Genomic DNA, 14437 nt, shown 5'->3' with positions numbered 1-14437 from the left:
AGTCTAGTTAATCTTAGAATCAATGGCATGAAGCTGCCCTGTAATTTCTATAACTAATAAATTAGTTTTTCTTGCAAAAAAGAAAAAATTGACTCAGAGTGATTATACAGGGTGAAGCAAAAGTAGGTTTACAGTTGTGAGTACAGGAAATAGTTTATTTTGTATTATTATTTATTGCTAGAGGCCCAGTGCACGAAATTTGTGCACTCGGGGGGTCCCTCAGCCCAGCCTGCGCCCTCTCGCAGTCCAGGAGCCCTGGGGGATGTCCTTAGTGCTATTGCGGAGGCAGGAGAGGTTCCCGCCACTGCCGCTGTGCTCACAAGCCATGAACCCAGCTTCTGGCTGAGTTGGCGCTCTCCCTGTGGGAGCACACTGACCACCAGAGGGCAGACCTATGTTGAGCATCTGCCCCCTGGTGGTCAGTGCACATCATAGCAATCGGTCGTTCCACTGTTCAGTCAATTTGCATATTAACCTTTTATTATACTATATAGGATTATTATATTCTTTTCCATACAAACAACTGTAAACCTACTTTTGCCCCACCCTGTATGGCTTTGGCCTTATTAGAAATATGATCTTACTGTGAAATTCAGTAAGTTTACTCATAGATCTATCATAAGTATCGACAATTTATTCTAGTTAGGTGTCCACATGAACCTTATGAGAGAGGAGAAAGGCAGCGCTGGAACAACAGTTTCTAATGCTAAGAGGGTATACATTTTATTTCTTAATTATGTATTTATTAAGATCTTTTCCAGGTAGACATTATTGAGAATGAAACTGACAAGTTACTGATGGGATAATATAGCATGTATTACTCAGAGAAGTGGAAATTTCAAGTTGAAGTTCTTTTTCACTTTAAAATATTTGCAGAATTTGCTGGGTTATAAAATACATTAATGGGAAAAGAAAATTCTTTTAAGGATTTAAAGATAAGTGCTCCTTGAATATTAGTGCTTGTTTCCTTGTAATACTTAACTCAGAAATGTCTTGGTATTTGAAATATCTAGCTACCTCACTTTCAGAGATTAATAAATTTTATTCAATCCTCATTGAATTCCATAAATACCTTTAAATTTAATTGTCATGTATTATATACCCTCAGATACTTCATCCTCCCTCTTTTTTAAACCAGTGGAAGAATATTTGAACATCTATTTGAATAGAATACAAAGATAAATAAAAACTTGGCGTGTACACTGTACTATTTAGTGACATGTAGTTGCACATGAACATTTTTCCTTCCTTCTGTCCTCACATTAATACGTCACTTTACATGGAGGTAGACTGTGGAGGGGCAGGGGGACATCACTGTTAAAAAGACTGGGTTAGCAAAGCTTCCCTTTCCAAAAGAATATTCAACTCCGCCCTACTCAAGTCTTCTACTCTAGCTACACTGATCTATGGCATTTCCTCAGAACTCTTTCTACCTTCTTTGAATCTCAACTTTTGCTAATGCCATACTTGTTGCTCTATAACCATCTCCATAATCCACTTATTAAAATCCTACCCACTTTCCTTGAAGTTTCTGTATTTCTGGCAAGAAGAAGCTTCTCCTTATGGGTCTGACTCATGCCTTTGCTATGCAGCTATTTCACTGACAGTCTTAACAAGATTCTCTGTATCACTCAGGCTAGATCTTTGCTCATCTATCAAAGATTTGGTCTGATTCAGCTCACCTTTACTATGCCAGCGGCTTTCATATACAATCACATTTTATGTTCCCTAATTATCTAGTGAGGGATTTTGACAGGAAAATTGTTCAGTAAACCTTTGAAGGATGAAAGAATAATTGAATAAATGAATGTTTAAATCTCACTGGTGAATTCTTGAATATAGAGAGCTTAATCTTGTTGCTTCTAGTTAGGAAAGTAAATATGCAAAAATATTGCAAATTTAACACTGTGTGTGTGTGGTCCAGTGTTTACCTAGAATATATCTTAACATACACATTAGCCTAATAAGTAATATATATAACCAATCTTGTTAGTGTATGTGTTAGAAATGAAAATAAAGAAAATGAAATTATTCTTTGAATTGATATATTTGAGTTCTGGCAGATAGTCCCTAGGGACATTAAGAATATCAGCTTTATAATTGAAGGCAAAACACTGTATAAAGTAAATGGACTTTGTCTTCACGATGATGACAAAAGTTTACATTTACATGCCTAATGTGACCCCACTCCCTTATTTATTTTATTTATTTATTTATTTATTTATTTCCCTTATTTATTTTATTTTATGGGTTTTGTTCTGTTGTATTATGTATTTGATTCTAGCTGAAAATTAGAATTAATTGTCTGTTTTAGGATAAAAGCATCATGGCTGCTTAGATGATAATGTTAAGCTAAGCATTAACTAACACATGCATTGTCCAGTGATTTGGGGAGGGATTTTATTAAATTAATTAGGAATACTGAATTACTATTACCGTTATTGATTATAACTAAGTTTATAACTGAGTTTTGGTCAAAAGAGAAACAACAAAAGGGACATGTATACTACAGGAAGCTAGCAAACTTTCACTAATACTTATGTTTAAGGGACAAGGTTAATTTACTTCAGAGAGCAAATAATTGTTTTTATTGTTTTCTGAAATTAAAGGAGTTTATTTCTAGAATATGGAGTATCACATATACATCATTTAAGCATTAATATATGTTGTACAATAAAGTTACGACTTGTTTTATAACACAATACAATTTTAAACTCATGGGTAAATCACATGTTGTCAGGTAATCTCTAATTTTCAAAAAGTTCCAATATGCTTAAGAACTATGTAGAGAAGAATTTGAAGATTTAGTTTACAAGAATATTTTTCTGAGTGTGTTGAACTCACCACCACTACCTCACACACAGACCAGTTTGAACTATCAAATTATAATTGATGTTTAAGAAGTGTATTAATTTGCTAGAGCTTCCATAACAAGGCCCCATAAATTAGGAGGCTTAAACAACAGATTTATTATCTCAGTCTGAAACTGAGGTGTTAGCAACATTGATTTCTTCTGAGGTGCCTCCCCTTGACTTGTAGGTGGTAGGCTTTTCTCTCTATCTTCATATGTGTGCACATGTCTCTATTCAAATTCCTTCTTATATAGACACAAGTCATATTGGGTTAGGGCCTGCCCTAAAGACTTCATTGTAACTTAATTATCTCTTTAAAAACCTGTCTCCAAATATGGTCATATTCTGAGATACTGAGAGTTGGGGCTTCAACATATAAATTGGGGGAGAGGGGAGTAGAGAGAAGGGTCACAAATTAGCTCATAATGGAGAGAAAGAGCATGAGAGTGTGTATGCATTTCAGATGATTGGATTGCAAGTAAATGAAGTAATGTTTCTTATTGAAATGACAATTAAGTGGCATTTATTGGTTTAATTTAGGAGATATTTATGCATGATCATCCTACTTAAAAAAATAACCCAGATGGAAATAAAAAGTTAATTATTAGCATTAAATTAGAATTTATCAAGTACCAACTTAGGACATTTTGCTAGGTAGTAATACTCGTGGTAATGTTGAACAAGTCATAAACTGTTATTCTTCATCCACAAAACAATGATTAAAAATCTCTTTACCTACCTCATGTGATTATTCCACAAATAAAATAGAAATAAATGGAAGTCCTTTGAGAATGTAAATGTGCTAGCCAAGTCATTATTAATGAGACTTTTAAAAAGAAATTTATTTTATTGCTATTTAACTCTAGAATTTACCATGAATATTTTACTCATTTTAAATAAAAATGCCAACCACTTATTAGTAGGAATTTCTTAACATATTTAGGAAGTCAATGGTGATGCAAAAGAAAGATGGAGTCAGAAAACCTAAGTTTAAGAATCTGACCTTGCGAGTACTGAGTAAACCTGCTCAAATTATTTAACCTCTTGAAATTTAATTAATAATTTCTAACTGAAATGTACTTATTTCACAGAGAATCATTTATAAGGAATAAATGTGACAACATACAGTCATTTTGTAAACTATAAATCACTATCAAAACATAAGATGATGGCATTATATTATTTAAAATATAATTTTATAGTTACTGAGCAATCTGTAAATGAGCTTTGTAAACATTTAAATTGGAACAAGCAGACAGTCTTAATGCCTGAACATGCTATGTTTATTTTATCTTAAAATTATGCATTTTCAATAGATGTGCTACACAAAAGATGGAGCATAGTTTCCTCACCAGAAAGGGAAATCACCTTGGTGAACCTGAAAAAAGACGCAAATTATGGCTTAGGTAAGTCACTGTGAGATTCTTAAAGTTTATAGCATAGCATTGGCATTGAGGCACAACCTACTTCTGATCAGGCCACTGGCTGCCCACCCACCGCCCCTCACCCCACCTTCCCAGTCAGGAAATGTCAAAGATGAAATGCTTACAAGCAATTCTTCCACCAAATTTAACAGTCCCATCTCACAGGTGTTACTTGTCTATATATATAAAAGCCTAAGTGACTGTCCAAACGGTACTATGATGCACACTGATCACCAGGGGGCAGACACTCAATGCACAGGCATGGAAATATGGAACAGACTGATGAATCTCAGAGGGAAGTGGGGATGGGGGAGGGTGAAAAGAGATTAACCAAAGATCTTATAAGCACACTAGAGGCCCGGTGCACGGATTCATGCACTGGTGGGGTCCCTCGGCCTGGCCTGCGGGTATTGGGCCGATACCGTCAGTCCAACATCCCCCTAGGGGCCCCAGATTGCAAGAGGGCGCAGGCCAGGCCAAGGGACCCCACCAGTGCACGAATCTGTTCACCGGGCCTCTAGTTAATCATATTTGCAGTGACAGTCTCCACACTTCTATGTGTTAAACAGGCTAATCATTAGTCATAAAAAGTACCAGTATAATGAAGATCTTTTTAAAATGTGCTGTTTCACAGGATTTCAAATCATTGGTGGGGAGAAGATGGGAAGACTGGATCTAGGTGTATTTATCAGTTCAATTACTCCTGGAGGACCAGCTGACTTAGATGGATGCTTAAAGCCAGGTACTTTAAATTTAGGTAATTTCTTGTGTACTTTACTGTTGGGCATGAATTTGCACAGATATCAAAAGTGGAACTTGGACAAAATAAAAATAATTGGCAGGGTGAAATTTCTGATATTTAGCATGAATTTCTCTTTGTCATTGAAAATACTGGATTGTCTATTTTTACAGGAGACCGTTTGATATCTGTAAATAGTGTGAGCTTAGAGGGGGTCAGCCACCATGCTGCAATTGAAATTTTGCAAAATGCACCTGAAGATGTGACACTTGTTATCTCTCAGCCAAAAGAAAAGATATCCAAAGGTAATGTAAATGCACAAAATTCTTGCACAGGGGTCCCTCAACCCGGCCTGCACCCTCTCACAATCCAGGACCCCTCAAGGGATGTCCAACTGCCACAGGGATCAGGCCTAAACTGGCAGTCAGACATCCCACTAGCAATCCAGGACCACTGGCTTTTAACCACTCGCCTGACTGCATGATCGCCCCTAATCACTCTGCCTGCCTGCCTGATTTCCCCTAACCGCTCACCTGCCTGCCTCATTGCCCCTAACCACTCACCTGCCTGCCTGATCACCCCTAACGGCCTCTGCCTTGGCTCCTGCCACTACAGCTTCGTCCAGAAGGACATCCGGAATGATGTCCAGAAGGTCATTCGGCTGTCCAGTCTAATTAGCACATTACGCTTTTATTATTATAGATGAGGATTTTACTCCTAATTTCAAGTCTACATTATCATACCCTTGTATCACAGCAGTTCTAAACTCCTTTTTTTTTAATTAAAAAATTGTTTTAATCCTCACCTGAGGATATGTTTGTTATTTTTAATTGATTTTAGAGAGAGAGAAAGGGAGAAAGAGGGAGAGGGAGGGAGGGAGAGAGAGAGAGAGAGAGAGAGAGAGAGAGAGAGAGAGAGAGAGAGAGAGAGAGAGAGAGAGATTATTTGGTTGCCTCCCGTACATGCCCCTACTGGGAATCGAACCTGCAACCCTTTAGTAGTACATGGGACATCGCTCCAATCAACTGAGCCACACCAGCCAGGGCTAAACTTTTTCTTATTGACTTTTAGAAACACTTTGTATATTAATGGTATTAACTCTTCGATTAGTTTTTGTTACTGTTCCAAATATTTTCTCTTCAGCTGCTCATTACTTTTCAGTTTTCTTTGGCTTTGCTTGCTACATAAAACTTTTAGTTTCTTATAAATTTGCATCTGTATTTTTTTTGCAAATGTCTCATGTGGTTTTTTTTCTTACTTAGGGAAGCTTTCTTAAGTGGTTTTGATAAAGACTATATTTAAATTTGGGGAGTTGCCTTTCTTGAGAATTACTTGGAATAATTGGTAGGACAATATTAAACAAATATATAAATAATCATTAAATAAAGAACAAGGATCTTTAGCGATCCAAATTACCTCTAGTTAGGGAATCAAGAAAGCCTTCACAGATTACTTGAAATAGGCCTTAGAGAATGGGAATGGGGAGTTAAGATGAAGGGGTTTCACATTTCCATAGAAGTTGCTTCAAGAATAGCCAAAGGGATGAGCAAAGGAAACAGAAAGCACCTACTACCTTTGTTGGGTTCCTGTCATGGTTTCAGGCCCTGGGTCAAGTGTGATGTGTGTGTTTTCCTGTGTAAAATCCTCCCAACAGTCGTCAGGAACATTGTGCATGTGTGTAAGCCCAGGCATGTGTGTGTCACTAACCTGTTGTTTTCATTGATGGATTTTGACGTTTAGTGCCTTCTACTCCTGTGCACATTGCCAATGGCATGAAAAATTACATGAAGAAACCTTCCTATATGCAAGGCAGCACTATAGATTCTTCTGAGGATCACCGCTGGCCACGTGGTACCTTGAGGCACATCTCAGAGAGCTCTTTTGGGCTGTCTGGAGGGCTGCGGGAAGGAAGCCTGAGTTCTCAAGATTCCAGGACTGAGAGTGCCAGCTTGTCCCAGAGCCAGGTCAATGGCTTCTTTGCCAGCCACATAGGTGACCGAACCTGGCAGGAATCACAGCACGGCAGCCCTTCCCCATCTGTGATATCCAGAGCCACTCAGAAGAAGCGGACTTCTACTGACAGTAACCAAAGCAAAGCTAAAAAACCAGGCATTTCTGATGCAACAGATTACTCTGATCGTGGAGATTCAGACATGGATGAAGCCACTTACTCCGGCAGTCAGGATCATCAAACGCCAAAAAAGGCATAGTTTAATTTGAATCTTTGTTTTTTTCGTTTTTAATTTAACAAAACAAACAACAGCAAATAAATTTCAGAGCAGAATATTTTACTATAAACTACTTACATTATTCCAGAAAGGAAAAATAATTTATATAGTATGCTACTAACTGCTACTGCATTTGATGCTAACTTTCAGAGAAATTAGCAGCTTTAAATACTAACTCTAAAATGGCTATTATTCTGGGAACTTGTTACCTAATTACCCAAAGAAATTAATAATCAGATGATAGTTATTTTCTACAAGTTGTTCATCTCTTGCATACTTCATGTTGTAAGAGAATTTAATACCTGAAAAGTATTGTTCCTAAGTAGTTCATGGAATGGCCAGTTGACATATTTTTGATAACCAGATCCTTCTGAAGTTTTGGATGGGTGAACAACAATACAGAAAATTGTCCATTTCCTAGAAATTATATAAATTTAAAATCACTTTCACAAGCAAATTCAGGAAAGAACCCCTTTTTTTTACTGAAAAACCAACATTTCTCATAAAAGGGTTATGACTTTATAAATGGGGCTCAGCTGCAGTGCCTATATTTATATTGGATTTGTAAACATAAGCAAAATAAACATGAAGCCTACTCATCTTAAAACTAAGTTAAAAGCTACTATTTAATATATATTGATTTTTTTTTTTTTTTAAGGAAATGGGCATACTTTCCAAATTTGGAAGTCTAAAAAGCATTGGACAAGGGTTATGTAAAGGCCAGGTCTGCAGTGGGTTCGGGCTTCCCTCTGCCATATCAAGCTGTTTGGCCTGAAGCAAACGCTTTAATCTCTAGACCTCAATTTCCTCAACCATAAAATATGAAGGCATTGGATTAGATCATCTCAAAGATCTCTTCCAACTCTCATGATCTTTGAATCCACCTACAGGGGTCCTCAAACTATGGCCCGCGGGCCACATGCGGTCCGCCAAGGACATTTATCCGGCCCACCGGGTGCCGCTGCCTGTCCTGCTTAGTAGCTGACTCATCCCGGGCCCGCAGTGCGCATAGGAATTTATTCATAGATTTTTTTTTAAACTATAGTCCGGCCCTCCAACGGTCTGAGGGACAGTGAACTGGCCCCCCCTGTTTAAAAGTTTGAGGACCCCTGCATCTTCTTTTTCTTAATTTACCCAAAAAACACATATTGAATCTTCCAATAGTAATTCATTTTGAGTCTAACAAGAAATCCTTTTGTTTGTTTTTCTTTGTTAAGGAATCTTCCTCCTCAATGAATACATCCAACAAAATGAATTTTAAAACTTTTCCTTCAGCACCTCCTAAACCTGGAGATATCTTTGAGGTTGAACTGACTAAAAATGATAACAGCTTGGGGATAAGTGTCACGGTACTGTTTGACAAGGTTTTCAAATGTTTTCTCTTCTCCATTTCCAGCAGCCTATTGTATTTCAATTAATTAATTGAATTATTTTGCTTCAAAAAGGAAACTTGTCAAATACTTCCAAAATTAAAAATTGAACCATATCTTAAAACTTTTTTAAAAACTTGAGCATACTGCCCTAGCCGGTTTGGCTCAGTGGATAGAGCATCAACCTGTGGACTAAAGTGTCCCAGGTTCAATTCCGGTCAAGGGCACATGCTCAGGCTGCAGGCTCAGTCCCCAGTGGGGGCCGTGCAGGAGGCAGCTGATCAATGATTCTCTCTCATCATTGATGTTTCTATCTCTCTCTCCCTCTTCCTTCCTCTCTGACATTAATAAAAATATATTTAAAAATAAAATAAAAACTTGAGCATACTAATCACTTTTTCCTGTGATTAGTACTACATTTTCCACATAGATTTCATACTTGCAACATTTTCTGCATAGATTTTATACTTGCTTAATCAGACATAAGATTTAACAAATATTTAATAGTTTCTGCTTGAACATGAAATAATACATTTTAACCTACATCATAAGTAATGTAAGCCTAATGTATATGCCCTTTCTCTGTATAATACATCTTAACTTGTAAACATGATTACTATTTTAAAATTACAGGTTCCCAAGGAATATATGTACTTTTAAGGTAGTTGAAATGTGAGCTTTGGCTACTCATTACTCTCATGTCCACTATAACCAAATTTCTCTACCAAAATCTTTCAAAATGAAAAACAAATTTTCCTTTGACTCATGAGATTTGCTTTCAGAATAGCAAATATGATCAGAAGTATATTATTCTATATACTATGTTTTCTGACAACTAAGTTCTCACATTAATTTTACATAGATGGATTTTGCTTTCTGCTGGCTCATAATGCATGGTATAGACTTACAGAGGAAGAGTAATTTTTCATATAGTCAAGATCTGGCATGTTGTTATTTTCTGAATAAAGAGTTTTCCTACAAAGTAACTGCTTTAATATTTGGAAAACTTAGCTAGAAATGTTTTGGGGTATTGAACTAATTGCATGTGCTGACATGCTGCAGCTGCTTTCGCTGATAAATTGAATGCTTTCTGGGTCTCAGATTTGAAAAATGGAGTGTGAACTTTTTTGTATTACAAAATGTTATTTTATTTGTCTTTTTCCACATAGGGAGGTGTGAATACCAGTGTCAGACATGGCGGCATTTATGTGAAAGCTGTTCTTCCCAAGGGAGCAGCAGAGTTGGATGGTAGAATTCACAAAGGTAGACTATTTGTGTGTGTGTGGGAATTATATAGGGATTATCACTTCAACATATAAATAAGAAATTAGAAAGTTGATAGACTAATAGACCTTCAAATTATTTATAATAGAAAATAAGAACATATACAATTATTTTAAGACTTGATTATTAAAAAACTCCTTGATGTCATTTCAAAAAATCTTTTTTTCCACCTTATTCTCTAGTATCAGAAAATATTTTGATGGTATTTTAGTTCATGTTTTGCACTTTCTAAGAAGTAAACTACCAGAGGATGGAAACAGGATAGTGACCTTGTAAAAACTGTGACATCTAATCTCTAATAAGAACTAATTAGTTTAGTTCCTTCCAGTGCTCTACTTTTGTAGTTTAATTTATCTTATACCATGATTTAAATCAATTTTACAATATATACATTATCTTATTCTAAAATGTACCTAAGATTAGCCGTAGAATTGAAAAAGAAATTAAATACACATTAAAGAAACTGTTACAGTTTTGTCCAAAATTTGTCTGAGTCTCTCCTGAACAAATTAATACGAAACAAGATCACATAGTATTAAAGAGCATGATTATATTTTATGATTTGCTTTTTTTCAAAATGACTGCCTGATTTATAGGTGATCGTGTCCTAGCTGTTAATGGAGTTAGTCTGGAAGGAGCTACTCATAAGCAAGCTGTGGAAACACTGAGAAATACGGGACAGGTAATAGATCATTATACCAAATTTTAAGATACCTTAGAAAAACATAATAATGTGTGGATAACATCAATTTCATTGGTATCTCTTAAATTTATTAGTCAAGAAAACAAGCCTAATTTATATAAGCATCCTAGTATTTTTTCTACAAATTAAGAAGCAAGTATTTAAAAAAAAATAGCAAGTATTATGACAAGAGGTTTTAGTTTTTTTACTGAAGAAACTGGCTTTCTGTATCACATTTAGCCCTAATATTACCAGAGATCTGACAGAAGGAATGGTGGAGATTGCATTTTTAAAAATTTTCATCAGCATCTACAAATATCTAGTGATTTTCACTTCTAGTCATTCTTTATCCCCAAGGCTAAATTTATTTTGTTGAAATACATTTTAAGTCAGGGAGTTTAGCAAATTATTTACAATGGTCTTTATATTATAGTACAGAGGTGATTTTATTCTAGTACCACAATTTTCTATAATATGTTTGTTATTTTATTTTTTTCTCAATCCTCACCCAAAATGTGTTTTCATTGATTTTTAGGGAGAGAGTGAGAGAAGCATCAGTGTGAGAGAGAAAAGGAGAAGGGTTGCCTCCCAGATGTCCTCCAACTGCGGATCAAACTTACAACGGACGTATGCACTCTGACCAGGAATTGAGCCTGAAACCTGTTGGTATACTAAACAGCGCTTCAACCAACTGATCCACCTGGCCAGGGCATATTTGTTATTTTATAATAGACTTTGTTTTTTCTTTTTAATCATTTATCTTTTTATACAGAAAATAATAAAAACTTAATTTTGAAATTTTCAAATCCCTTGCTTTTGTTCCATTTTTTTCTCTCCCTATACTTTAGTAGACCAGTTATTTACTTGAAATATATACCATTGATTATACAAAAATCCTGAAAATTGATCTACTTTTTTTATAATTATTTTTCGTTAATGAAGTGCTTTTTTATTTTTTCAGTTGGTTCATCTGTTGTTAGAAAAGGGACAGTCTCCAGCATCCAAAGAACATGCCCCTGTAACACCACAGTGTACCCTTCCAGATCTGGATGGTCAAGTCCCAGAAAAAATGGTGAAGAAAATTACTCCTATGAAAGACTACAGCTTTGTCACTGAAGGTCAGGCCTTAGGACACTGTCATCTCAGCTTTCACTTATTCAAAATTTGAGTTTTGCATGTTGGATCATAATTCATGCCTGAGTCTCTTTAATTATTCTTGTCAAATGTGAATAGTCTGATGCAGCACTGCACTGAATTTTTTTTAAAATGACATTTGCAGCTTTTAGAGTCTGAAAGACTTTGGATGATGAAGTCATGCTTGGAACAGATTATGGTCATATAATAGTGCCTTAAATAGTTGTAAAATTCAAAATCATATCTGTAAGGGAAAAAATATAAAAATATAGAAATAATTGCTGAAAATAGCTTCAGACCCATATGAAACCTTGGTTCTTACATTTTCTATATTTCCATTTAATTTTATGGACTTGTCAAGCTAACCCGGAGTAGAAATTTACCTAAGAGATCCCAGATACTGATCTTTCTTACAAACTTTAACAGCCCTTGGACATACCACTAATCAGTAGCAAAATAAGAAAATTAAAAATGATGTAGTGTTGAACTTTTTGCTAAATGTGTTCATGATACAGAAGTCCCCTTTATTCTCAGATTCCATTTATCTTCCTTTTAAGGGACATAAATATCCTTTACTTTATGAAGGATGGTGGTGGTATAAAGTTCTTATTTGTCTTTTATTTTAAATTCTTATTTGATTGCACAAATGTTAGCAACTCTAAATTAGTCCCAAAAGTAAGGAGAAAATACAACCCAGCCTATATTTTTCCTGATTATGAAAGTAAAATTAGTATACACACTCAATCTCACTGCCCTATATTCTTTATTTCTTCTGTCATTTTTTAAATGTGTTTTTTTATTCTTTTCTGCTTATTTTAAAAAAAATTTAGTTGATGAGAATTTTTTCATAATGTCATTGCAATTTACTGGTTTATATTATACTGTACCAAAACATTAGAATGTCATGTTCCCCATGCCTTCTCTAACATTTGTTTTGCTCTTAACTTTCTCTCCCATTGTATACCTGGATTTTTGTTATTCTTCTCCTCGCTTAGATTTTTTTTTTCTTCTTTTTCTGTTATTCTACAGTCTTTTAAAACACGAGGGATTAAGCATAATTTCATTTTCAGAACCCTTACTTATTTCAAAATCCTCTTTTCTGTTCAAGCAGTTAGTTCATGCAGCTTAGTTCATTACATTTAGTTTTCTGATTTGTAGTGTGAAATAGGATTTGCTTATAGAATAAGAGTGCAGTGAGTATTTATAAAGCTGTAAATATGGTGGGGAAATGGGCTTTTACAAATGTGTCTAAAAGTATTTACGTTTGTATGTTCATATGTATACATAACATGTTAAGAATATTTAAATTTTTTTTCTGCAGAGAATACATTTGAGGTAAAATTGTTTAAAAATAGCTCAGGCCTAGGATTCAGTTTTTCTCGAGAAGATAATCTTATACCTGAGCACATGAATACCAGCATAGTAAGGGTTAAAAAGCTCTTCCCTGGACAGCCAGCAGCAGAAAGTGGAAAAATTGATGTGGGGGATGTTATCTTGAAAGTGAATGGAGCCTCTTTGAAAGGACTGTCTCAGCAGGTGAGCCCAAAGCATGTGGAGATAGATTGGCCTTTCAGAATGGTTTGGTAATGATGGTTTAACTAAAGCTTCACTTGTCATTTATGATACCCCCAGGAAGTTATATCTGCTCTCAGAGGAACATCTCCGGAAGTATCCTTGCTTCTCTGCAGACCTCCACCTGGTGTGCTACCAGACATTGACCCTGCTCTTTTGGTAAAACCTGCAAAAAGTAATTTATGTTTTTGTAGAATATCAATTGACTGATTAATTCAGCTGTAGTGATTCCATATAGCGTGATCTCCGGGGTTTTATCCCAGGTACTTCAGCTAAGAGTTTTATCTTGTGTGTGCCACTTAACCTCTGAGTGCATCCTGTATTTGCAATATAAAGTAATTCAATTCACTTTCTCTTCTTTCCCTTCCAATTCTAAAATTCTAGCTTCAAGGATTTTAGGAATTTGTTTTCTAAGCATAAATAGAAAAAGACATAAAATAATGGTTACAAAAACCTTTTGTTTATTTCTTCATTGGACAAAATGGGGAAACATAATTTTCATTCTAAGTTAGATTAGATAAAACTGAGAATTACTTAAGATACTTTGCTTTTTAAAAACATATTTTAAAATATGTTTGTTCACTTTCCTTTTTTATGTCAAGGAATATCTAAAGGATCCAAAATCTATTTTGGAGTTACTTATAAATTGCATATTGATAGATAAGACAGCCTTTGAAGAAAGACAACGTCTGTCCTATGTACTTAAAATAGTGTTCTGCCCTGGCTGGGTGGCTCAGTTAGTTGTTGTCTGTATACCAAAAAGATTATGGGTTCTATTCCAGTCAGGACACGTACCTAGGTTGCAGTTTTAATCCCTGGTCAGGGTGCATACGGGAAGCAAGCAATCTATATTTCTCACATCGATGTTTCTCTCTCTCTCTTTCTCCCTTCCTCTCTCTGTAAAATTAATAAACATCCTTGAATGAGGATTTAAAAAAGTAGTGTTCCATAAACAGTGAACATTACCCCTGCGTACGAAAGGCAGGAGAAACTTGTAACGTTTATATCAGACCTTTATATCAGAAAGAAAAGTGTGAGAAGGCTATTAATAGGAAAATAACATTTCTATAGAGCAGGTTATAAATAGCATTTTAAGAGACTACATTAAAAAGAGAGAGAGAGAGAGAAACTACATTGATTTGGGTCAGCAGT

At 35.4% G+C, this 14437-nt stretch overlaps 1 protein-coding gene across 1 annotated transcript in view; it reads left to right on the top strand.

Annotated features, from left to right (window-relative positions):
- PTPN13 (protein tyrosine phosphatase non-receptor type 13) overlaps positions 1 to 14437 on the top strand; it is a 211339-nt gene that overhangs the window by 151509 nt on the left and 45393 nt on the right. Inside the window, exons 21-30 of the mRNA XM_080676988.1 lie at positions 4169 to 4258; positions 4911 to 5018; positions 5189 to 5320; positions 6756 to 7219; positions 8461 to 8592; positions 9783 to 9876; positions 10494 to 10579; positions 11541 to 11697; positions 13035 to 13249; positions 13346 to 13444. Of these exons, the coding sequence (XP_080533114.1) occupies positions 4169 to 4258; positions 4911 to 5018; positions 5189 to 5320; positions 6756 to 7219; positions 8461 to 8592; positions 9783 to 9876; positions 10494 to 10579; positions 11541 to 11697; positions 13035 to 13249; positions 13346 to 13444 (1577 nt within the window). The remainder of the gene's footprint in view (positions 1 to 4168; positions 4259 to 4910; positions 5019 to 5188; positions 5321 to 6755; positions 7220 to 8460; positions 8593 to 9782; positions 9877 to 10493; positions 10580 to 11540; positions 11698 to 13034; positions 13250 to 13345; positions 13445 to 14437) is intronic.

This window comes from Plecotus auritus (assembly GCF_963455305.1).
Source record: "Plecotus auritus genome assembly, chromosome: 1".
Taxonomy (NCBI): domain Eukaryota; kingdom Metazoa; phylum Chordata; class Mammalia; order Chiroptera; family Vespertilionidae; genus Plecotus; species Plecotus auritus.
The sequence above is the reverse complement of the archived record's forward strand: the minus strand, read 5'-3'. Positions and strand labels throughout refer to the sequence as shown.